Source organism: Hydra vulgaris, chromosome 05 (genome assembly GCF_038396675.1).
Source record: "Hydra vulgaris chromosome 05, alternate assembly HydraT2T_AEP".
NCBI lineage: Eukaryota > Metazoa > Cnidaria > Hydrozoa > Anthoathecata > Hydridae > Hydra > Hydra vulgaris.
This window is the reverse complement of record NC_088924.1, coordinates 41,598,848-41,625,397: the sequence shown is the minus strand read 5'-3', so window position 1 is coordinate 41,625,397 and position 26,550 is coordinate 41,598,848. Positions and strand designations below refer to the sequence as shown.

At 30.3% G+C, this 26,550-nt stretch overlaps 1 protein-coding gene across 1 annotated transcript in view; it reads left to right on the top strand.

The window, feature by feature from the left end:
- LOC136080874 (uncharacterized) overlaps window positions 1–26,550 on the top strand; it is a 110,164-nt gene that overhangs the window by 13,635 nt on the left and 69,979 nt on the right. Inside the window, exon 2 of the mRNA XM_065798231.1 lies at window positions 18,409–18,615. Coding sequence (XP_065654303.1) covers window positions 18,409–18,615 — 207 coding nt within the window. The remainder of the gene's footprint in view (window positions 1–18,408; window positions 18,616–26,550) is intronic.

Below are 26,550 nucleotides of genomic sequence, written 5' to 3'. Positions count from 1 at the left end.
CAAATTAAACGTGACATATGCACAAAATTTTTGGGAGTACTTTTTGATGAAAATTTGTCATGGAGAAATATATTGGTCTTCTTGAAACAAAGGTGTCCTCTGTAATAGGTGTTTTGTATAAGTCAAGACCTTTTCTCGATAGTAAATCACATAATATGCTTTACGTTAGTCTTGTACATAGTCAGCTTTTGTACGCAAATATTGTATGGGCCAGCACCCATAAAACCAAATTGCTAAAATTGCAAAGTCTGCAAAACCATGCATGCAAAGCAATTAATTATTTAAATAGGTTAGTAAACCCGGCCCCAGTGATGAAAAGCATGATGGTTTTAGATATTGAGAAACTTAACACATTACAGATATTAATTTTTATGTATAAATATAAGAACAATCTTCTACCAAGCGTTTTTTCAGATAACTTTCTTATATCATTTTCTGAAAAATATAATCTGCGTTCAAATACCAGGAACGACTATCAACTAGGAAAAATTAAATCACAGCAGTCAAGTTTTCTAATTACAAACCGAGGTCCATCAATATGGAATCGTTTCCAAAATAAAAATATTAAAGACCTAAAAAGCATTTCATCGTTTAAACAACAAAAATGTATCTCCTTAATTCCTGACATATATATTATAGTTTACAGTATTTGTTTTCAGATTTTTTTGTGTTTTTTCTTTTTATTTATTTTTTATTTTTTTCTTCTTATGTGTTTTAATTTTATTAAATTTTTTATTTTTCTTTAAAAATTAAAGTGTTTTTCTATTTTTATTTCAATAGTGACTAAAGGGGCTCTATGAAAAGGTTGTGATGATAAACGCATCATCCTTACCTTCTTTGAGTCCCTGACTGATTATAACATTATATATATATATTATAAATTAAAAAGATTAAAAACGTTTTTTATAAAGGTTTTTTATGTTTACGATGTTATTTATTTTATATGAAAAATTGTAATATTGTTTAATCAGCGAAATAAAAGTTAAATAAAAAAATATATATATATAAAATGGTAATAAATTTTTACTAATAACCCTGTAAGAAACATTTGTTGCTAGTTCCATATTTCTGAATTGCTAATAAAAATTATGTTATTTTATTATTTCTACATTTCAATATATTAAATTAAATTTTATTTAGTAATAATAAACACGTTAAAAGTATTAATATTAGAATTTAAATTTGATACCTAATGCCTGAATGCCACATGTCAAAAGTAGCAAGTTCTATACAAATATAAACAAGCAGTATATAAACTTATTTGTAACTAACATAAAAAAACTGCAAGAAAAAAAAAAAGTTTTACAACTAATTTAAACTTACTGTGTGATATAGCATGACACGTGTCTAAAATAGCAAATTATAAAAGCTAATACAGACTTTAATATATAAATATAACAACCCATATTTAAACTTTGCTGTAACTAGCCTAAATAAATACCCATAAAAAAAATGCAAGTAAACATTTTACAACGGATGAAACTTACAGTGTGCCACGTGTCTAAAATTGCAAATTATAAAAACTTATATAAACTAGCTCTGTGTAAACATAGCTGCAACTAACCTAAATAATGATACCCATCATTGATGGGTCTTTTGATGGCATCAAAAGAAATGTAAACATTTTTAATTTTACAACTGATTTAAATTTATACTGTTAGTTACTACATGTCACGTTTAGAATAGAAAATAACACAAGAATATATACAAGTCATATGGTCCTAATTATAGAAATAATTGTTCGACTAACCCTTTAGTTTATCATATAAAAAAAAATTAAAAATATAAATATAGAAAATTTAAAATAAGTTTAACAACCTTCGAATCTACAAATAACAGAGTGTAATTTAAACTGTGTTTATCCAATTGCTTTCTCTACTAAAATTTAGTAAAAAAAGCAAATGGATAAACACAATTTAAATTACGCTTTTTTTAAATAGTTTCACATTTAGTCGAAATATGAAGCGATTTAAAAAATTGCAAATTAAACTTACTGCAGCAAACCTTTATCTACAACTTAAATGTGGTTTAAGAGTCATTTTTTGTAAGAATCAGGCAGTCAATGAAAGTGACCTCCTCCAAATTGCTTGAATTTTTTATATATTGATCAGAATATAGAAAAAACCTGTTGGGGAAAAAAAAAACTTTCAAAAATGTTTCGTTCACTCGGAATCTGGGCTTAAATTTTTGAGATTTTTTTTAAAATTTTTAGAAATTTAGTTTTTGCCACCTTTGAACCCATTTTTTTGGCAAGGCAAAAAGTTGCACATAGCTTTTTGTAGTTAATATCAGACGTAACCCAAAAGCTCTCTCCAAAAAATATAATAAAGTTGCGTGACACTGTGCGGTTGGCTAATTATCATAGTTCAAAAGTACAAAATCAATCACTTTTGTCAATTTTTAATCGGAGTTAATATCTAAATTTAAATTTAAAAAAAAGGAGTTAAATTCTAGCGGCGAAGTGTTGCACACAATTTTTCTTTTAGGATTTGAAATTATCAAAGGTATTGAGTCTAAAAATGCAAAGAAAGTTATGTGATACCTAAGGCCTATTAATATATTAAGGCTTGAAATTGGAAAAAAATGTTTTAGTATACTTACAAAATGAACCATTACGGCAGAGGCGCTTAGTTTTGTAAAAATGTAAACATATCCAACTGTCAATACAAAAAGGTCCTAACATAATAATAAAAAAAATTCGTGTGATCTTTAGATATTAAGTTAAAAATAAAGGTACAAATTGTTAAAAATGATTTAGTACGAAGAGATATTTTTTTGGACACACAGATGAGGTTTTCGCTCACAATAAAATTTCTATCATCCAAAATTAGCATTTAGCATTACACAAAACATTGCACGTAATGTTAAGAAAAAATTTAAGCGTTTCTGACTATGATATAGAAATCATAACAATTGAAATAAATAATAATAAAAAACAATACATGATCAGAAGTGAATTATTTACATTTACGTCATAACCAAATAACTTGTGGTGATCGAATGGAAGAAGAATCGCTGATATCACGATTGTGGAGAAACAAGTTAGTGGGCGGTTGTTTACTTTACCATAAAAATGTCTTAACTTTATTTTAACGATCTTTAAAATTTGCATAAATAGAGTAGATATTTTATCATTGCTATTGAGAAATAGGTACTGCATAAATAGAACTTGTTTTTAGTTGAGTATGAAACAAAACAAATATTTTTATGAAAACTGTTGTTGCTTTTCAAAAGGAAATTGTGGATCATTCAAAAAACATAAAATTATAAACAAAATGTTCTACATTCATCAGCTGGGAGATGTTGATGTTAAGAAACACCTCATCAACTTAAAGGTAATTATGTATTTTAAATTTACGCAGACTGTAATATAATTTTTATAATTACATACTTTATAACTTCTCTGCAATAAGATTTTGAGACAAAGTTCTTTAAACAAAAAAAAAATAGCTCTTTTAATTAATTCCTCACTCTTTTAATAAATAATCACTAAATTAATCACACTCTTGCAATATTGTATTTTAATAATAACAACAATGTATTTCAAACTTGTAAACATTTTTCGTGAAGAGTCAGATTATAAACAATGCTTTAAATGACACACTTAATAATTGTTTAAAAAATTGTTTTTAGGTCATGCGATTAAACGATAATAATATTTGGGAAGAAAATGGACTTATTGCAAATAGACTTAAAAGAAATCTTGAAAAGGATGAACAAATATGTGCTTTTCACCGGTACACGTTTGGTATTGCATGGAGTCCTCCAAAAACATGCTTTCATCCTCACCATCTAAATATAAAAGGAAAAAAATCTCCCGCTTTAAGGGCGTCACCAATACATGTCGTCATATCAATGTCAAAGCGATACAATGAAGTATTTTCAGTTGGTGCAATGCTGTGTTTTACCCATTTAAAGCAAGAAACTGCTTTATCTAGAGTCAACGAAAACACCAATTTATGTACAGAAACACAAACACAACAAGAACAAACATATATGACACCTGCTACTCCAGATGAAGAATTTGATCCCGGTGAAATTAATGTTTCACAGGAGATTTTGGACGAATCTCTAAGAAGCCGTGAGAGTGTAACTAAGGTTCTTAATGCAAGTCCAATAAAATTTAGATTAAAAAGGAAGTTCGAATATCTGGAAGATACTACTAAAGATAAGTTAAAACGCAAGTATGTTCGCCTAAAAAACTTAGTAAAGAAAAAATTTGCGGAAGCTGTTGCTCCTGGACAAGAGGAAATACTTATAGATTTTCTTAACAGTAAAAATGTTGATGAAATAAATAGCCCTCTCCCAATTGAAATTATTCGTGCTCAGAAAGTATATAAGCAAAGTGATTCCATGGGAAAGTTAGTTATCCTCTCATTATTAGACCATACCAAGTATACCAAAAAGTTTATAATGAACACATTTGAGTGTACCAAACATCGTATAGAAACAGCAAGAAAATGGCATGCATCTCATAAAGGGTTGGCATTTCCAGAGAAGAAAGTATTCGTCCGATCTAGTCTTGATCAAACAAAGTGTGAACATTTCTTAGACTTTATATTTACAAGCGGTATTTTGCATGATGTTGCTTATGGAATAACCAAATTAAAATACGACAGCGGTGAAGAACAAAAGATAGTGCATGCAATACTGACGACAAAATATAGCCACGCTATCATGTTCTATCGAAAAAGTTGTAGTGAAAACAATTATATACCATTATCTGGTTCAAGTTTGTGGAAAGTATTGCATGCAATAAAACCTTCAAGTCGAAAAAGCTTAGCTGGATTAGATGATGTTACTGCTTCAGGCATGAATGGTTTTCAAACATTACAAAAATTGGTACAAAGAATTAGTTCTAAATTTCTCGAAGCTGCCCTTGAAAAAGGAAAAAGGTATTTGAAAACAAGTTATCAAACCAATTGTAGTGTCAATGACTCAAACATTTCTTCTCATAGCTCAAAACATGCCTTATCAGATCCATCTGAAAAAAATCTTCAATCCAACACAGAGATATCAGAAGTGGTATGTGCCGATTGCTATGATTTGTGCAAAGCTATCGAGATGATCAAAGAACTAACAATTCAAAATTCTGACGATGCTGATTCTATTTATGATTTGGAAATTGCTGTAAAGGATGTATTCAACTACATAAAACACCTGATGAGAGATTCTCAACAGAAAAAGGCAAAAATCGAAGCTTTTAAGCAATTAAACGATGAAACTGCTTTCTGGCTTAAAGATTTTTGTCATAAAATTCTTCCGGTTCGATACAGAGAGGGCCAAAGAGAGTATTTTGGCAAGAAAGGAATGAGTTTACATGTGGATATATTCTTCATAAAATTAGCAGGAAAGTTATTCAAACGTGTTTACTTTACTTCAATGTATAGGTGTGATCAGGGAATAGGTGATGTTGTTTCGTTAGCCACTGCAGTTTTAGACCAATTCAGAATTGATCAACCGCATATCAAGAAAATGTTTACCAAATCTGATAATGCCGGCTGCTATCAGGGAAATCTTTCAGCTGAAGCAATCTACAATGTATGCAAAGAGAGAGATATAAAGTTGCTGAGATATGATTATAATGAACCCTGTTGTGGAAAAGATCAATGTGACAGGGAGAATGCAGTTGTAAAGACAATTTTAAGGAGTTACGTTGACTCTGGTAATAATCTTTTGACTGCTGAAGATATACACAAGGCTATGCATTATAGTTTTGGCGCTAAAGATGCAAAAGTAGCAGTTGCTCAAATTAGCAATGATAAAACTGTAGTTACTGGACCAAAGATTAAGAACATTAGCAACTATCACTCATTTGAGTTTGGTGAGAAAAGTATGAAGATGTGGCGTTATTTCAATATCGGTGAGGGAATTGAACAAGAGTATGGAAATCTTAAAATTCAACCCTCGATTAAGTTGTTGTTGCCATATAGCAAAACAGATAATTCAATTAAGCGTAACAAGTCACTTAAGGAAAAACAGAAAAGAAGTGACAGGCAATTATATTCATTAAGATTTTGCACTGAAATGAATTGTACTTTATTATTTGAAAGCGATGCTGAGTTAGAAGAACACATGCTATCCGGTCTTCATACAGTTCCGAAATCATTAACATCATTGGATAAAGTTCGCAACTCGTTTGTTCATAAGATGAAAATTACTTCACAACTAAATATGCCAATTTCTTCATCCTCTAACAGTGCTTCCGTAAAAGACAAACCACATTGCATGAACATTTTTCTATTGCAAGGTTGGGCATTACCAGTTCGAAGTTCTTTTAGATTTTCAAATCAGCAGAAAGAACTGTTGTATAAATACTTTATTCGTGGAGAAGAATCAGGTAATAAAATGAGCCCTGAGCAGGTTCACATGCAGCTGAGGAGAGAACTTCCGCCTGATCAATATGTAACTAGCCAACAGATAAGATCTTTATTTTCAAGCTAGGCATTGTTGCTATCAAAACTTTTGCAAATTAGATTATGTTTCTGACTGTTAAATAGTTCTTTTACAAATATGAAATTAAAATTTAGGTGAAAGTTAAAATTTTGTGTGTTTGTTTACATATGTTTAAAAATATGTACAATTGATATTGTTATAGATTTAGTAACCTGAAAAGAAAAGGTAAGCTGGTAGAACCGACAACAGAAAATAATGAAAATAGTCAGGTTAACGATAACAAAGAAGTTTATGGCGAAAATGATGACTTTAATCTGGCAGGAGACAATGAAGATGATAATAAATATGAGGAAGACATCGCCAATCTTGCAAAAGAAATTTGTATGGAAAGTGAATGATTGGGTTGCTGTTGCATATGAAAAACAATGGAATATTGGATATATTGTGGAGGTAATATTATTCAAAGTATATATTAGTTTCAAGTTTTTATTTTGTTTTACAAAACAGTGCTCTAAAATAAAAGGAATATAAATAAAATGTAAAAATAATTTCAGAATGACATTATATAAGACTTTACAAGTTTTATTGAATGTAAGCAAAATTAAACAAATCATAAACTCTTTATTATATTATTTTAAATGTTGCGCTAATACTTTTAGGTATCTATAACTGGGATCAGAGTTAATTGTATGATTAACGGGCAAGAGAAGAATACTTTTCGCTGGCCAGTTACTACCGAGGAGATAAATAACCAAACTGATAAAATTACCTGTTTAGTAAATGCTCCTTTTCTAATCAGTGGTTGTGGCGATTATTCATTATCCGAAGAAGACTATAATACAGTCATATCATTATTCTTAGAGAAACTTACTGCAGCAGAGTAGAAATTATGTGTGATGTGGTGGATAATGTGTGTAAATGACTCTATTAATAAATAAAAAACTAATTTTTAAATGGAAAAACATTTAAATGTTTGATTTATGTTTTATTTAATTAGCAATATAGTTATCTTGATGTTAGATTTTTGTTCAGTTTTTAATTCATGTTATATCATGCGTGTGACAAAATCACACGAATTTTTTTTATTATTATGTTAGGACCTTTTTGTATTGACAGTTGGATATGTTTACATTTTTACAAAACTAAGCGCCTCTGCCGTAATGGTTCATTTTGTAAGTATACTAAAACATTTTTTTCCAATTTCAAGCCTTAATATATTAATAGGCCTTAGGTATCACATAACTTTCTTTGCATTTTTAGACTCAATACCTTTGATAATTTCAAATCCTAAAAGAAAAATTGTGTGCAACACTTCGCCGCTAGAATTTAACTCCTTTTTTTTAAATTTAAATTTAGATATTAACTCCGATTAAAAATTGACAAAAGTGATTGATTTTGTACTTTTGAACTATGATAATTAGCCAACCGCACAGTGTCACGCAACTTTATTATATTTTTTGGAGAGAGCTTTTGGGTTACGTCTGATATTAACTACAAAAAGCTATGTGCAACTTTTTGCCTTGCCAAAAAAATGGGTTCAAAGGTGGCAAAAACTAAATTTCTAAAAATTTTAAAAAAAATCTCAAAAATTTAAGCCCAGATTCCGAGTGAACGAAACATTTTTGAAAGTTTTTTTTTTCCCCAACAGGTTTTTTCTATATTCTGATCAATATATAAAAAATTCAAGCAATTTGGAGGAGGTCACTTCCACAGTTTCAGGAATTTGCCTGATTCTTAGAAAAAACGGCTCTTAAGAAAAACGCCTTTTAAAACTTTATCATTTATAAATAAAGAACTACAACATATTGACAAATTTAAATCAAACAAACAAGACTTAAAAATATAATCTACAGGAAAAGCACTTCATAATTTGTTATAGAAACCCTTTTTAATAAAAATTTTAGTTGTTTTTCAACGAATTTGAATATTTAATCCGTTGTTTTAACGAATTTTCGAAGAATCCGTTATAGTTTGATTTACTCCGTTAATTTTGTGATTTTTGGTTACGAATTACTTCGTTAATTTAACGGAAAAAAGAAATCCGTTGCTTTTTCTAACGGATTGTTTTTAGAGTGTAATAGTAGGTTGTCTTTTAGTGGCTTGTAAATCCATGTCAATGACATAAATTTACATCTTTAAGAGCCAAATATCAAATTATCTCCAAAGTGATTGTGGATTGCTGTGATGACTTTTAAGTAGAACCTTCAAATTAGTAACATATTCTTCTATAGATATAAGACGGCGCTTTTTTGTATTTTTATCAAAAACCATGATTTTAAATAGAGTTGATTTCCGCGGCAATGACCTACTTGTATCTCTAAAATAAATTACTTCATTCTTCAATCGTTTTTGGCATTTTATCAGATCTTGCTGTTTTTCCATATATTCACTGACATCTGATCCACTAGTAAATGGGCCGCCTTGTAGTTTTAAACACGTCAAAATGGAATTTCTCCTGGACACCTGATGTAAAGCCTGTTGTTCTTTTTTTAATTAAGCCGCTTTGTCTCAGTTGAACCTGTCGCTGGTTCCAACTGTATTCTATACTTTTTCTACAATTTTTCTAAAAATAGGACCCGTTTTCCGAAATAGTTCTAAATTATTTGAATCTTCATTTCTTAAATGGTTTGAATATTTAAGAACATTACCACATAAAACTGTTGAAAGTGACGGTTTTTTTCGAAGTCGATTGCTATGAGTTCCACACTGACGCTCAAGTTAAATATTATTTATAACTCCAACAACCTGATTAAAAACATAATACTCATCAGGTAATCGATCATTGTTTCTACCTCCAAACCCATAATGCTTTCCTCTTTGATGTTGAAGAACTATAGCTAAACTTTGCCGAACTATGTTTGCAAGAATAATGCAATCATCAAAGTTCTTTGATGCGTATTTTTGAGCTACATCAACAACTTCTATGCCATAATCTTCTTTACCGAGATTTTCAAAAAGTCTCTTTGATACTCCTTGAACACATGGCTCTTTAAATTCAAAGAACTGTTCATTTATGACATCATTAGATAAGCTTGAACTTTTTTAATAGCTCTTTAGAAGTTTTTCAATAGCTCTGTCAAAACCTAAAGCTGTATGTGAAGTGCAAAACAGTTGACCAGCAGGAATTTTTCTATCAAGTATATCAGCTGTGATTTTAAATATTCCTTTATTATGAACAGTACTGTCAGTCATATGACAGTACTGTTCATAATATAGGAATATATCTACCTTCTGGTATAGTTCTTTTGAGGTGTATTTTGAGTAACATTTCGAATGTTGTTTTTATTCCATCTGCAATATTTGCTCTAGCTTCTGAAGCAATTGCTAATGTAGGCAAAGAAAAATAATATTCTCGGTTAATATGTAAACCAGAAGGTGCAAAGGTCCTAACATGCTTTCGAGTGGTAGAGTCAGTTGCGTCAGATATTATATCGCCACTATTTTTAGCTTGAACAACTCTGTCTGCAATCAAGCCAAGAGAATACGCGTGCATCTGTTTTAGTCTTTTACGTATGGCACTTTGTGTTGGGAGTGTGTTAGAATCAATAAATGTGTTCTCAATAGCTTCACAATCACTTTTATCGTACTTAGATATACGGTCAGTTTCATCTGGAATTTTCCATTTTGTTTTAAAAATTTGATTACCGAATACTTTCAGTGCAATTTGTATTTCCCTCATTGAGAATCCTTCTCCATCTAACTCTGCACATGCAAGGTAGATATCACTTAAGACTAAGTTTTATGATTGTCGCACATTAGGTGGAACATAAGTATTGTGAAAACTATCTTCAAATATTAATTTTGATTTTGATCTCGTCATGTATGACAGTTTTGGTTCAATTACATCAACAAACATAACTCTCTTTTTTTTAATTGGTTCAGTGTCTATTTCAAAGAACTGATATTCATTTTTTGTTAATTCTCTTTCAAGAAATTCATCTTCGTCTTCAAATGCACTTAACTCGCTATCATCATTATCAATGTACATTGTCTGATAAACCGCTGTTTCATTTCTTATCTTTTTCTCCATTTTTCTTTTGTCATTAATAACTTTTGATGGAAAGTTTTATCAACATTTTGACATGCAAAAATTCCTGTTACAGCGCATGTTTTCTAGATACGAGTAGTCTTCAGCATTCATTGAAATACCGAAAAACTTCTCTAGCTTTTCACGACGTTGTGGATTGAAGTAGAAATGTCAAAAAGTTTTTTAAGGGATTTGTTCATAGAAATAGATCTACTAAAAAACTATCACCTTGCTTGTTTTTGTCAACACCTTTTAAGTAGCGATATTCTTTGATTTCACTTTGCAGACGTTTTAAAATGGCCTGATATGATATTGTGTAGATATTACGTTCTGTCCGATGAATTTCTACTAACTTTGCAAATCTTCGACAAGCACTTTCAAAAGATAATTTATTGTTGACTTCGATAAAGACAAGTGAAAGAACATCTCTGAGTAAAGGCAACTTTGTATAATAAAGTTTATCAACTACAGGGAGAATTTCTAAAGGTGTTTATTTATTTTGATTTAAAACAATTTTGTTATTACGTCTCGTTACAATTTTTTTTATTTTAATTGATATCTAAATTTAGTTAACAATAGTAGAAGCAAAGTATTCTCTTGCAAAGTAAAACAAAAGCTATTTTTTAAGTATTTATAAAGTTTATGTTTTAACAAAAAAAGTTTTATTACATTTTTTTTTTAATACGCAACTATTATTCATTTTAATTCAAATTTATCCAATCAAAATTTAAATTTTATAAAGTTGCGTAACTTTATGCGCAAAATAACCGCTGCAAAGATTTTTCTTTTAAATGTTTTTTTTTTTTTGCATCTTTAAAAATGTTTAAATAGAAGTAGAAGGCCAACCACAAAAAAATAGAAAAACTGAATTGTTTTTCAAACTTTTCTAAAAAAATTAATAAAGAATAACTGGTTAAACAAGAAATATAGAATTTTGGACCCCCTACAAAAAGCGTCAAAGATTTTATCTTTGACGCTTATCCTATTTCCAGGTTGAAAGAGTGTTTGGTGGAATATCAAAAATTTTCGAAACTTCTGTTTGTTTTTCCTTTCTCCAATTCCAGTAGAGCTTCGTATTTCCACTTTAAGTTGTTTTAGCTATGCTGTCTTTTTGATGCCATGATTGTTTATAAACAGAAGAAAATAAATCACACTAATTGTTTTTCAAAAACTCAAAACATTGGAAACTTGAAAAAAAAATTCGACGGGTTTACAAACTTTTAAATCGTCAGAAAATAAAAAAGTTCGATTCACCGAGAGAATTTTACTGATGGGTCTGAAAAATATATTCGAATTGTAGAGGTTTTCAAGTAATAGAGATTCGAATTATAGAAAGTTAAACGTAAGAGTTTCTTAAAGCGCATTTCACGATGACTAATGGCCTACTGTTATTATACGGCCTGATTTGTTGCATTTTCCGGAAAAAATTAGGAGGCTAGTTTTTTTACGGCAAATGTTTATTTTATTAAAATGGTCGAGGAATACCTGAGATTATCATCATGTAATTACATTATGCTATACAATATTTTTCGCTAACTGATTTCCTGTTTCACTATATTCCAATAACATATGAAATACTGAAATAGGCTTTCAAATAGCTATGTATCAAAATGCTACTAAAACAAACTTACATATTGCAAAGACTACTTACAACTCTTATCAGGAAATAAAAACAAAGGTTTGCAATTTTATATGTATTAAGGATTTGAGAAAAAAAATTTTATTAGCACTAGCTATCAGTTCTTTATCTTTTTTTAAACTCTTTTACCTGATCTTTTCTTACAGAATCTGTAGTTTCTTTTTGTAAATTATTATAAAAAATAATAATAACGATTCGAGATCCATATTTAATTCCCCATTTTTGGTGATACTCGCATGTGAAATCAACACTGCTATAATAAATCCTAAAAATTTGTTCTGCAAAACTTTTAAGTGATAAAGAATAACTGCAATGTTTGATTAGAGTAGGAGAAATAATATCTAGAATACTAAAAAGATAATAAATAAAATCAGACAAAGATTGACTTGGACATATAAGTCCACCTAAGGACAATATTTTCAGATATTCGTTATTAAGAACATCTTGGTCTGTAGAAACCATTTTTTGACCACAAGATAGACATTTAAATCTTTTTTTCAACTTTTTTAGCTATGTAGCCTGCTATAGTAACAGCAACTTCCATGCTATCTTCAGAAAGCTGACACTCTATTATCTCTGAAGACAACAATGCAATATCTTGCATAATGTTTTCCAAGTTATTTCTAACATTTTTTATTAAATGGATTATATCATATAATAGATATGTTTTTAAAACTCCATTATAAGCTGGATGATAAATAAATAGTTTTCCATCTCCAGTATAGGATTTATGTAACTCTGAAAATGCATTAACATTGGTAGAATGATTATCTGTAACAATAGCTCTTACTTTAAAACCTGATTGGTGCAATGAGGTAATGCATTCATCAATTTCTTTTTTCAACCATGATCATATTGTGCAAACTTCAGGTGATGATCTCACAATATAAGGAATAGCTTTTTAAAGCCCTACAATCATAAAAACAACAACACCTTTATAAAGACTACTTTCTGAATCTTCACCAATTTTTTTCCCACTTTGATATTGGGCTGCTTTTTGCAGATACATTTCATCCACAAGAAGCACACAATCACTTGATACACAATATTTTTGTAACAAAACTGTTATAGCTTTATATGCATTTATATCACTTTATATCAGTTTTATGCATTTATATCACTTTATATCATTTATATCACTTTATATCACTTTGGATTTTTCTAAATAAACTAAAGGATGGTAACGGTAGTTGTTCTAACAATAACTTTTAAGACTGTGCTGAAGTGTGAGTAAAACTAGTGCATAGCGTTAAGGGATGCATAATATGGAGGTCTGCCTTGAGGAGAATAATATCTAATTTCATTTAACTCTCTCAAAATTGAATTCATATCATTGGCTTTATTTCTAATATAGAGAGGAAAATTTTCTAACATACTACAATTTGTTAATTTGCAATTATGACCACTACGAAACCATTCAGATAAAGAAATATGATAGCCTTTATATGAAAATGAAACATAAAGATCTTTATTTACAGTTGTTGACTTAAAAACAGTTGGTATGCCATATTTTTTATCAAAACATAGTTTATAATAAACCACACTATCATGAATTTTTTTAAATGTAAAGCCTGGCAGAGAATGTTATTCTGTCAAAGAATCAAGATTAATTATTTTATCAACACTTTGAAAATCTTCAAACTCATCTTTTCCTAAATATCTCAAAGTTGGTTCTTTTCGGGGCAACTTTGGAATCTTAGAGTCGATGATCCACTTATTTCATTGGTTTAAATAGTTGGAACTGGAAGAAGATTCCATTTAAAGGTGCATCTTTTTCCGTAATTAATAAATTTGTCATCATATGATTCACACAAATAGCTGAATATTTTGATGGAACCCATTCTTTTCTATTAACAAAGTATCCATCGTTCTCGCAAATCAAATTCTTCAGGAAAATGAAATGTTGACTTTTTTGGACCATTAGAGTAAACAGTTTTACAGTTTGTAACAACACATTTATTAACCATTTTATTACTAAAACAAATCAAAAAAATGTAACACAGTTATTTTTAAATATTATTAAAGTTATTTTTAAAGTTCACTTACATTTATTATTGGAATTATCTCCACTTAAATAACATCTCATAAAAAAGCAGTTCGACTATATACAGTAATAATAATAGACTGTCTGTGTGTCTTTTTCATTATTTCACTCTCTAATGGAATATAATGAAACAGGCAATCAGTCAGAATACATTCACATATTAATCAGTTCAGAATACATTACATATTAAATGACTATAAAAGCATAAACCAATGCATGCAAGCAAATATTTATATAGTAATTGTTACAGTATTATAATTCAATATTTTATTCAACACCTTTGTATAATATTCACTGGTAAATATATAGTTATTGTTGTTGTTGTTAAAACCTTTTATAGATAATTTAAAATTTACAAATAAGCCGTAAAAAAACTGGCCTCTTAATTTTTTCCGGAAAATGCAACAAATCAGGCCGTATAATTACAGTAGGCCATGGATGACTTAGTATTTAATCGAATTATGGAGATTTTCGAATCAAGTAGATTCGAATCAGAGAGATGGTACTGTATTTTCTTTGTCCATTTTTAGGACAAAAAATCTCAATTGGTCTAATACTTAAACAGATAATATATTTCATTATATAGAATGTGGAAATGGAACTTTGCGACTTTTTGTCACAGCGCCTTTTGCAGACGGGGTCCTCATACATCACATCAGTTATTAACAATAATTAAGAGTAAAATATATTAGTTAAACAACAGTAAAATATATAAATTTAACACTAATTTTACTTTTACAATTTCTCTGAAGAAAGATTCTAGCTCATGAAGATTTTTTCTGATGATACTAAAAGCGATATTATTTTTAATTGAGTTGAAAAAGAATAAATACAAAAAGTGATAAAAAAAAGTTATATAAAATCTTTGTTACTTTTAATAAATAATTTTTGTATTTGTTTTGAAGTTCTCTTTAAAGTTCTGGTGTGAAACTTTTAATGCTATTTATGAATCAGAGTCGACGACACCGGAAAGGGGGTGGGGGCTATGGAGGCACTCCCCTTCTTTTTTAAATAATTGACTATTGTGTTTTTTGACCCTAACTAACAATACGCAGATTTAATTTCTGACGTATATAAAAATAAAAGAAAAAACACACAGTTAGTATGTTTTTATTTATCAATTAATGAAAAAAACAAATTTGTTACAAGCTAACAAAATAAATGAGTTTTTTATAAAAGATAAATTTTCAAAGCTTGACTTGAGTCATCTTTAACTGAACTTGTGTGCTGATTCTTTGGCTTTCAACCTCTTTTATCGCATTGTTTAACTGGCTTGCTTTAAATTTTTTTTTGGCTCTTATTTCTTTGAGTTTTTTGCTTCTTTGAGTATCTGTAGCAATTTTATGTTGCTATCTAGCTAGTTTATTGACAGCTTGTTTATCTAGTTTTGCTTCTTTTGTGCTTGTTCAGCATCTTCAAAAGCTATAGCATCAAATGCCGTCATGCAATTGGTTAACCGATAAATTCTTTTTGTTTTTTTCGTTATTGCTAGCCGGAGGTTTTAGTTGATCTCTGAGCATATTTAAGACTGAGTTGCTGAAATATTTGCTTGCTTGTTTGACAGCTGAATTTAATATTTCTACGCTTTATAAAAAAACATCTTGATTTGACAATCGGTTAACTTAGGTGTCTTAGGAAAAACAGTATTACGAAATGGCTCTTGAAACAACGAGGAACCATCACCGTTTACAATGGCTTGATACACTGTGTCGATTGCTGTTTTTTTAAGTATAATTTTTGAACGATCTAATGGAAATAAACCAGTACTAAAGAAGCCACTATGCGCGTTTTTTGATTTGAAACCATTGTTTCAATGTCTTTAAACATAGCAGCAAACTGTCAGTTGGTCAAGATTTGAAATTTATTTCTAAATTAGAAGTCATTATTTGCAACTATTAGACGTTGGTCTTTTTACAACAATTAAAACTGAGTGGAAGATAATAGTTTAAATTTTTTTGATTTAGAACCTAATTTTAAAAATTTAACAACTTTTTTCCACACAGCTTTAATTGTTGTAGCAAAACTAATGTCTAATGGTTTCAAAAAATGACTTGTGTAAGCCAGAAAAGGCTAAAGCATAATATTATTTTGAAGTACTGATTTTTTCAATTCCAAGTCGATGTGTGAAGCATGAACGTTAAGAAATAGATTTTTAAAGCCTTTAAGTTTATTTGCATGAGACACAAATACTGTTTTAAACCATTACTAGAAACTATTCGGATTTTATATTTTATAATTTCACTTCTGAAGTATGTAGTGTATTAAATTTATGATACATTTAGTGATTATCAATTTTCGGTATATGTTTATTTTATATAGTATATAGATGTTTTTATTGTAGAAGAAAATAGAGTTTTGTTAAGGGCTTCGTGATAAGATAATTACGATCTTCTTGAAGTCCTGCCCGTATAATATTATAAATCTTAGTGTAAATAATATTATGCGGATAATAAAATAAACAAATAAAAAAAAAAACATTTTCAGCACCGCTTTTGCACAGATCTTTCATTGTACTTTTACATATGTTATTTTGAGAGAATTATCTATATTTAAAAAAAAGAATGACAAAAAAGAAATAAAAAATCTTAATTTAAATTAACAACCTTTGTAAATTACTTGATGTGGCAAAAAATTACAGTAAGCATTGTAGCATGTCAGAACTGTAGTCATTTGTTTATCATTTGTTGGTGACAACTTTTTAGGCCTTTTTTACAAATAACCTTTTTTTTGAGACCGGAGCTAGTTGGCAGTATGGATAAGTTGATGAATTGCTATATCTCCAGAGATCATCATTTTCATCGGATAGTGCCAAAAATTGCTTAAAACCTTCTTAATTGACCATTTCATCATTCACTGTAGTATTGTTAGGGTTCGCGCATGTGCATGGGATATATTGGGATTAATGAGTTTTTTGGACAAAAAAGTTACTTTTGGAACATTGTTTCCTTATTACTTTACAAAAACGTTAGTCGTAAAATTAAAAAATTATTGCAAAAATTCATGTCACAATTGGTTTACTATTTTCATTCAGATTTTTTTTGCTGTTTTTCAGGATCTATAGACTGTTAATTGAAAAAAGGCTTTTGGGGTAATTTGGCAAAATTTTTACAGGTATAGTTTGCTCATAGCATTTACTGTGGAAAAAGTATATTTTTATAAAATTGATTTCTTTTTTTTTAATTTTCAATATTGAAAAAATTTATTTTTTACAAAACAATTATAAAAAAAATTTAGGGGGGGGGGGGGGGCTACATATAAAAAATGGACTACTGTTTTGACTTGTAATACGATCTAATATTTGGTACCAGCTAAAAGAAATATTAGGTTTTAGCTTAAAAATGTTTCCAAAATAATAAAAAAATTTCTATAAATTTTGCACTTAATAGTACATTAATAACCATTTTTGTAGTTTGCCCCACTTTTTTTTTTTTGAGGCCCCAGAAGGGTCATAAGAAAATTATGAGCAGCCGTGGCGCAGAGGTTAGAGTTCTGGCTCAGAACCCAGAGGTCCGAGGTTTGACGCCAGCTCTTGCTCAATAAGCGGCATTGGTAAGGAAGGAGGCGTGAACATCTTGTTAAATGCTCTTCGCGGTGCTCCGTGATAAGACCGTAAGGACTTCTGGGAGCACCTAAATGACCTAAAAATAAAAAAAAAATTAAAATTAATTTTTATAACAAATAATGCAAGTTAAAAATGTTATCTAAATTCATACTCTTTTAGAATGCGCTTTAATAAACAAACAAAAATTTTTTCGTTAGGGCTACAGAGCTCAAAAAAGTAAAAACAACTAGCCCCGGTCTCCCCTACCTTGGATTCCCTACCCCCGGTCTTCCCTACCGTTGTACATTGGACTCATCACAATTAAAAACTTGAAGTAGATTTAGATTATTCTTAAGATTTATTTCTACTTGTTGAAATTTTGATTTTTAATTATTTTTGGTTGTGCAAACACTGTTCAACAAAAATAGATTGCATGCCACTGACCTGCCGTGATCGAATGTCGTTTTTATATTTTTTCATAAAATCTTGGTACCACGATTTAGATGGCTTGAAGTTTGCAAAATATAGTGTTTAAAGATTTTTGAACCTTGCTTGTTTTTAAATTCTTGAATCTTGCTTATCTATTTTAGTCTAATTTTCGTTCATTTCATAATGATAAATTTCAAATTAAAATTTGACTTGATTACATAGATCTATTTGGTTTGTTTTCATTTTTATTTATCAAAAAAAAAAATTTCTCTGTACTTAATAACTCATTACCAATATTGTCAACAATTTATAATGTTTGTTCTTAAATTTAGGATGTACATGGCTGGAAAATATTATGCCAGACATAAGTGGAGGTATTGCATCAGTTTTAAGTAATACACAAGATGATTGTTGTGCATATTGTTTAAATAACTTTACTGACACCTTTGCTGCTTATTTTATGAATTCACAGTGCAAATGTTTAAATGTAAATCACAAAAGAATTGTGTCTTCTGGAAGTTATTACACGTATATTACAAGTATGATTTTTTTGTTTTTTATATATAGATTATGCAGTAAATAAAATTGCAATCTATAAAACATTTAAAACAGGTGGTATACCATTATACAATTGCACACACACGCACACACACACACACACACACACACACACACACACACACACACACACACACACACAAACACACACATACACGCACATGCACACACACAATTATATGAGTTATGGTTCTCAAAATGAGTTTATCAAAGTGTGCGGAGGAATTATCTGCAGTGCCATCTCCAAAGACGCTCATACAACCATTTACTGCTCCATTCTGTTGACAGAACTCCTGGCAGCAATTAGATGTAAACTACTTTAGTTTTCGGATTTGTCAACTATGGTATCATAAAAGATGGATAAATAATGAGCGTTTTCTCAGGGTTGAAAACCTCAAAAAAAATTAAATTGTTATTTTAAACCGTCTTGGTTCAAAATAACATCAATTTAAAAAACTGCTGAGCTCAAGGATACAACAATGGAACCAACATGTCTGATGTGTACGAAGAAGTTCAAACGAATATGCTTGAGAAGAACTCTCAAGCACTTTATATGCAATGCAGAGCTTTAGTCGAGTTAAGTTACTTTATACTCTTTTTAGTGGAGGCCATACTTGATGAAAATCTTGGCGAAGAAAATCTTGGCTGCAAGCAACCACTAATTAGATTTAGATGCAAGAAGGAGAAGGAAATTCTCCTTCTTGCAATCTAATGCAGAAGGATTTCAAATTATAAAAATGCAGAAGGATTGCAAATTATAAAAACCAGGAAAGCAAGATGAAGGAAGCGAATTCCAAAAGAACTGATGTTTGAGAAAAAAAATTTGACGAATAAGAGCTTTTGGAGCACTTAAGAACAGTCACAGAAAAAAAGATGAGACATAATTAAATGACGAATAACACGAGAATGAATTTTAGTAGATGGCACAAGAGACGCTAGCCCTTTAGAGCAGTGCTCATTATAGTATTTGTAGAAAAGAAAAAGAGAAGAAACATTACGACGATGTGATAATGGTTCGAGGTTGGCTGCAAGAGCAGGTCCAACTATGTTTACTATGTGTTTTTGCACCTTGTCTAAAAGAGTATCTAAAAGAGAAAGGGCATCATTAGAAGATCCGCCCCAGATATGGAAACAGTATTCCATACAAGGCCGGATTTGAGATTTATAGAGATAAAAAATAGAATCCAGAGTAAAAAAGTGTCGAGCTCGATGAAGAGATCCAACCATAGCAGATGTCAATTTTGCAGCGGATTTGACATATGGTTTCCAAGAAAAATTGGAAGTAAGAGTTAATACCAGAAAATGAAGGGTAGATAACTCATCGAGTACATTACCGTTCATAAATATAGGAAGATCTAAATTATAGCGATAACGATTCGCGGAAAAAAATTGAGTTCTATTTGAATTAAAGTTCACCAGCCACTGTGAGCCCCACGCTGGAGCAAAAGTGAGATCCTTTTCAAGCTCAAATGCCGCCTCTAAGCAATCAGAGAGTGTTGGATTCTTATTATGAAAAGAATAAATGGTAGTGTCATCAGTAAACAATGCCACCTTAGATGTAAGAATATCTGGAAGATCGTTAATGTAAATTAAAAAGAGTGTAGGGCTAAGGATTGAACCTAGAGGAACCCCTGAAGTTACGGAATAAGAAGAAGAGTGCTGTCCATGGAATACAATTTTTATACTACGATTGGAAAAGAAGGATTCAATAATCTTAAAAATGTTACCTTAGACACCGTAAGCTTATGGAGAAGACCAGCATGCCAAACGTTATCGAAAGCTTTAACCTCTCCACCTTTATTTAATGCACGATAAAACCTATCGGTTGTTACAGTTAGTAAACAGCTGCAGAACGAGAAGATCGAAGTACATATTGATAATAAAAAAAAAGTTATTAGGTGCAAGATGGGAGATTAAGTGTTTGTTAATTTAAGATGCTGATTTCCGGTTGGCTGGAAAACAAGACTCTGATAAGCACTTGTTTAATAGTTTTGAAAGTATAGACGACAGCTCCGGAGAACACTTCTGCAAGACTATAACAGGTATGTTGTCCGGGCCACAAAGTAAAGAGTCTAAGCAGGAAATCACTTTAGATACAGAAGCTGAAGCGATAAGAATTTCAAGCATTGGATCTACCTGTTTGACTAAATTAGGTAGAACGCAACTATTGGAATCAAGAGATGATATTGATGAAAAGTTTTTAGCGAACAACTCAGCTTCGTTTTTAGGAGAGGTGACAAAGTCTGAACAATACAAGAGAGGTAGAATAACAGATTTGCCCTTTTTATTGATACTATTAAAGTTTCTTCAGAAGTCACGAGAGACTAATTTTTGTGACGAAATACGAGATTTCAAGACCAAAAATAGAGGGATTTGACTTTAGACAAAACTTTTTTACAATGGTTTCTAGCAGTAATAAACAGACTTCTGTTTTCTGGAAAATTGTTTTGCTGATAGATATGGAAGTAACGTTTTCTATTGGAAATTGCAGCAGCACGATATGAGAAAAACATGGAGAAGAGTGAGACTTGATCTGGAATCGTTGAGGGGAATAAAAGATTCCATGCCAGCCTGAATCCACAAAGTTATGTAAGAATCCCATTTGTCAGCCGAAAGACAAAAGATTTCTACTTCTATTGCAAGGGTCATCACGGAAAGTGTCCCAGTAAGCTTTTAAGTAGTTGTAAGATGTACGTCGATAGGGGGATTTAGATAATGAAGAAGAATGAGATAATAGTTTTAAAGAGATCAAACTGTGATCAGAAGCACCTAAGGGTGAATGTGGAGAAAATGCGCACTGACTAGGATCAAAAATAAGATATAAGTTAAGTAGATTAGATAAATGATTCGGGTTGTCTGGAAAGCGAGTGGGAAAGTTGACTATTTAAGTTAGAAATTTTTGGGCTTTAACGCCTGCAGAGTCACTGACACTATAGCTAAGCTATTCAGTGTGATGAGGATTACAGTCACCAACAACAACAATATTGTGATGGATAAAGAGAGAGGACTTGGTCAATTTGATCAGAAATAACATCGAAATGTGTTCAGTCTTGAGATGAATAAGAGCAATATAGAAAAAAGAGAAAGCCATTAGAGTAAAGTAGTGCTTAACGAAAGTACATAAAAGAATAGTCTGTGGATTCGAATCTAGTTTCCAAACAAATGGGTGAACTCTTGCAAATGCAAATGTCCAGGCAAAGCATGTGACTATTGGAGTCTTTACGAATTAAAGGAAGATAACCATCAACACTAAGATCACAAGATAAGACAGCTGAACTCAAATTAGTCTCACAAAGAGCAAGTAGGTCTGGTAAACTTTGCAAGGAAGAGAACTCAACAGAAGAATAGTTACCGCGAAATTGAAATGACCGCGAATATTTCATTTTTGTGTTTTAAAGTTTTTTGTACTTTCTTCATTTTACCTTTTTGAAAGAACTTGATTCAAAGCATAGATAGTACTCAGTACACTATTTAGTAGTCCAAGCGATTGCCTCATTACTATTAATAAACCCTAAGCTGTAACAAAGGGCTCCAAATGTGGCCTTGAAAATGCACACCAAAAGTACATACAGGGATACCATCCATTCGCAGCATGGCACTGTTAACATTTTAACATTTTTCGGCTGTTGATAAAATCAACCTCTCTGAGAGCTACTACAGTGTTTGGGAAACCTGACTACCAGCCGGCCTCAGAACCATAAAATTGAGTCTTAGAGCTGTACCCGCATTAGGAGATAATAGAATGAGTTGCTTAGTCATAAAAACAGTAACACAAGCAAAACCCATGTATTGAGTCAAGAAGATCCAGCATTCAACATCCTAAACCGGAAACAATGTAAAATACAAAATACATATGTACCAGCCTATTAGATGAAGAAGGGGTGCGAGGGTAGTCAACAGGTAGAATCTGTTTACCCCTTAAGTCTTTGCCTTGGAGGCCTTCTGCAAGACAGTAGCCGGATGCATTTAACATCTGCCCAAGATGAGTATTTTTATCGAGACACCATTTCTAGCCTTTACATACCTGACCTGACATACCAGGATGAACTGGCATGACTTCTTGTACCGATGGCGCAAAATATGCCTAGAACTTGCTTTGAACCCTGGATCTTATGCTTCAAAGCAAGCGCTTTAACCACAGCGCCACAACAGGTTTAGACTGTCATTGAGAACGTCATCGGATTTAGATCTTCTTAGCCCAAATTTTTTGATGAGAAACATATGATTGCTTTCTGTTGAGCAAATTATGGTTTCGAAATCTTACTTTTTTAAAAAAAAGACGACAATAAAGAGAAATATTTTTTTAGAAAAGTGAAGAACAAAGCCTATTTCTATAAAAATGAAGAGAAGCACTTTGAGGTAAATGTATTCAATATCGCTCTTCATACTCTAATTTAACAAAAAAGAGAGAGAGAAACTGTCTGTTAAGCTGCAGAAAAGACGAAAAACAGGTTCCTTATAGAATCTAGTAGGTTGAGTTAAAATGAAGAAGATTGCCTAGACAAAAAGTTTGGCGCAAACATATGTGAACGATGGGGATGAGGAGAAACTAATTGGAGAGATTCGTCATCTGAATACTCTTAAGCGCGCCAATATTTTCGGTCCAAAAGAATTCCTCACTTTAATAAATCTTTTGAACTTAATCTACCTTTCTGGTAGATTCCATTCGATAGAAAGCACGCTTGATTTTATTGGTTATACCAAAAAATACATGAAACTATTCATAAAACTTGGAAATATGAAATACGTTAAATTTTAACTTTTTTTTTCCTTTTTAGAGTTGACAGATTTTTTTTTCTTCAGGAGTATTTAGTGTAAAACAAATTTGTATGATAGTATAATAAATATAAAGTTTATCAAAGTTTTTTTCTTAATTTAACGTTAACTACCATCAGCTTCTATTAGAGTGCAAATATTTTTTACCAAATACAAAATACAATGACTAATATTTCGTTCAGGTTAACAGCTATATATCAACAAATATGTGATTTATATGTATTGACTTTAGAATTGAAATAAACAACGACATGAATTTGTATGTTGGCGGTTTTTCTTGTTTTACTTACCTCTTTACCTTTAATTCTCCATGAAGGTGTGGCATGTTAAAAATTATTCCTTTTAGTAATTAATATGCTATATCAAAACATACTAACTTTTCTTAGTTAATTCAGTAAGTTAGTAAATTAGTTTGTTTCATTAAATTTTCCATGTAATGTAACAATGTAAATGTAACAAATTCATATTATTTTTTTGCATTACGCAAAGCTCAAAACAAAAAAGCGCTACTTTGCTAAATTTCTTAAAATAGTTATTTACTTAATAAATTTACTTAGTAATTTTTGTTATTTTATTAACAAAACATTAACATGCTGGTTGCGTTAAAAAAAGCGACAGCTACACTGTAGAAAAACAACCGTTATATCTTTAAAAAACATAACGCTAAATTTCGTGTTTTATAACGGGTAATTGCCTCTATGTTCAATGTATAATTTGTATGAAAAAAACATAACGGCAAATACCGTTATGTTTTTTTCAAACAAATTATACATTGAACAATAACGGGTAAATAGGGCAATGTTCAACTGATAATACACCAATTTATAGTCTCAGTTCCGTTCCGCAAATTATCTCAATATTGTTTAGAAAAGTAAACATTTCTAGAATTTGAGAAAAAATTTGAGAAGTAGAATATGACATATTAATATTACTTTGATATAAAATCTTTGATAAAAAATTATTTAACGCTAAATATCTTTTTTTTTAACCAAATTTGTCGCTAACTTAAGTTCGAAATATTCATCTTACTAAACGAGTTTGTGATAATTTACGGAACGGAACTGAGATTATAAACCCGTGTATTCGCATGAAAAAAATTGTATTTGCCGCAATGTTTTTTTTCATACGAATTATACATTGAACATAACGGATTAAACATTAATTCGAACTATTTATTGAACATAACGGATTAAACATAATACGAATTATACATTGAACATAACGAATTATACATTGAACATAACGAATTATACATTGAACATAACGAACTATACATTGAACATAACCCATTATAAATCACGAAATCTGGCGTTATGTTAGCGTTATGAAAGCTAAGTTAACTACTAAAACTAAGTTAAGAAATTTTTTGAAAACCTGATATAACGGGTAATTACCCGTTATGTTTACTAACTTTAATAACTTTTAAAATTTAAAAAAAATTTTTATGTATATATGTATTTAAAGTATAAAGGATGTATAAAGGAGGTATTTAAAATAAAGAAGACATTCTAAAGAAGCCATAAATGGTTACATAACAACGTAAATATAAAATTAGCAAATATCCATTAATTCCGTTTTTTTGGATACTTTTTATAAACAAAGGTCTCCAACAGTTTGTAGACATTTTAACGCCATTGTCACCATTGACAAGTATAGGGGCGTGTTTTATTTCCTGGTATGTTAAGGTGTAGCTAATTTTAAGTGGTTCTCTAACTTTACGTTCATCGTACTCTAATTTTATTGCTAGAGTTTTCGGATGTGCCCAATAAAATTTACCATTACATTCTCTACCATGTTCGGTTGCACTAAATGCATCTCGTTAAATTTTACCGTTTAAAAAATTTCTAACGAGATGCATCGAACATCAAAAAAACTATTTAAAGGGTAAATGGGATGCATCTGGTGCAACTGAACATGGTAGAGAATATATTTGATTGGGCACATCCGAAAAGTCTAGCAATAAAATCAGAGTACGATGAACGTAAAGTTAGAGAACCACTTGAAATTATTAATATTCTATACCAAACTATTAATATTCTATTGATAATGTTAGATAAAATATAAAACTGTTTTGAAAAAGCTATCATATGAGAATAATAATAATATAAAAGTGATAAATTTTTTTCATAAAAATTGCAGATATAAACAATGCAAAGTGGAAATAAATGAGCGGGATAAACAAATTAGTTATTTTAAGATATATTTATATATTTATATTTATACTAAACTATCTTGCAGCAGTTTAACAATTTCAAAGTTTGTTATTAAAACTTAATCGATATATTTAAAGAATACAGATTTTTCTCTATTAATAGTTTTTATAAATAGTTTATCAAATTTAAATGTCATCCCATAGTAGCCATTCCAGAGGTTTTTTCTTTGTCAATATATGAATATATAATTAACACATTTGTATAAAGCTTTAAAAGACTTAAAAATTGAGGGGTTTTTCAACTTTAGAAGTTAATTAGATCCAAAGTTGTTGCATTTTTTGTGCTTGAAAAACCGATGTTTTTTTGTACCTTTTGTAACCTTAAGTATGGAAAATTTAGCATGAAATGGCACTGAAAGTTTAGCATGAAATAGCACCAAAAATTTTGCATGAAATGGCACCGAAAAGTTGACATGAAAATGGCACCGAAAATTTAGCATGAAATGGCACCGAAAATTTAGCTTAGAATGGCACCAAAAAATTGGCATGAAACCGCGCTGAAATAACATAAACAAATATCCGAAATTAAGCGCAAAAATCAAAACAAACGATACGCCAAAGAATAAAAACATTGTATACATAATTCTGAACAAAATTCCTAAGTACCATTTCTTCAAGAAAACATAAATAAATAGTTGATTTGAATAGAGGAAAGGCTATACTTGCTTTTTTCACTGAGAATCTTTTTGAAAAAAGTTTTTTTTTTTAATTAAACCGACCTTAAAGTTTTTAACGCTGAGAAATTATGCATAAATGTTAAAAAGATTCCTCATTCCATTGGATTCCTTATCCTTTTTTTCATTTTATATGTAAATTTTTAAACAAATTTGATCTTTTTTGGTACTTAGGAAATCTTACCTTCAAAAATTATTCTTGAAAAAATGTGTCACACGGCAAGTTTTTTTTATCAAGAGTAGGGCATCAAGAG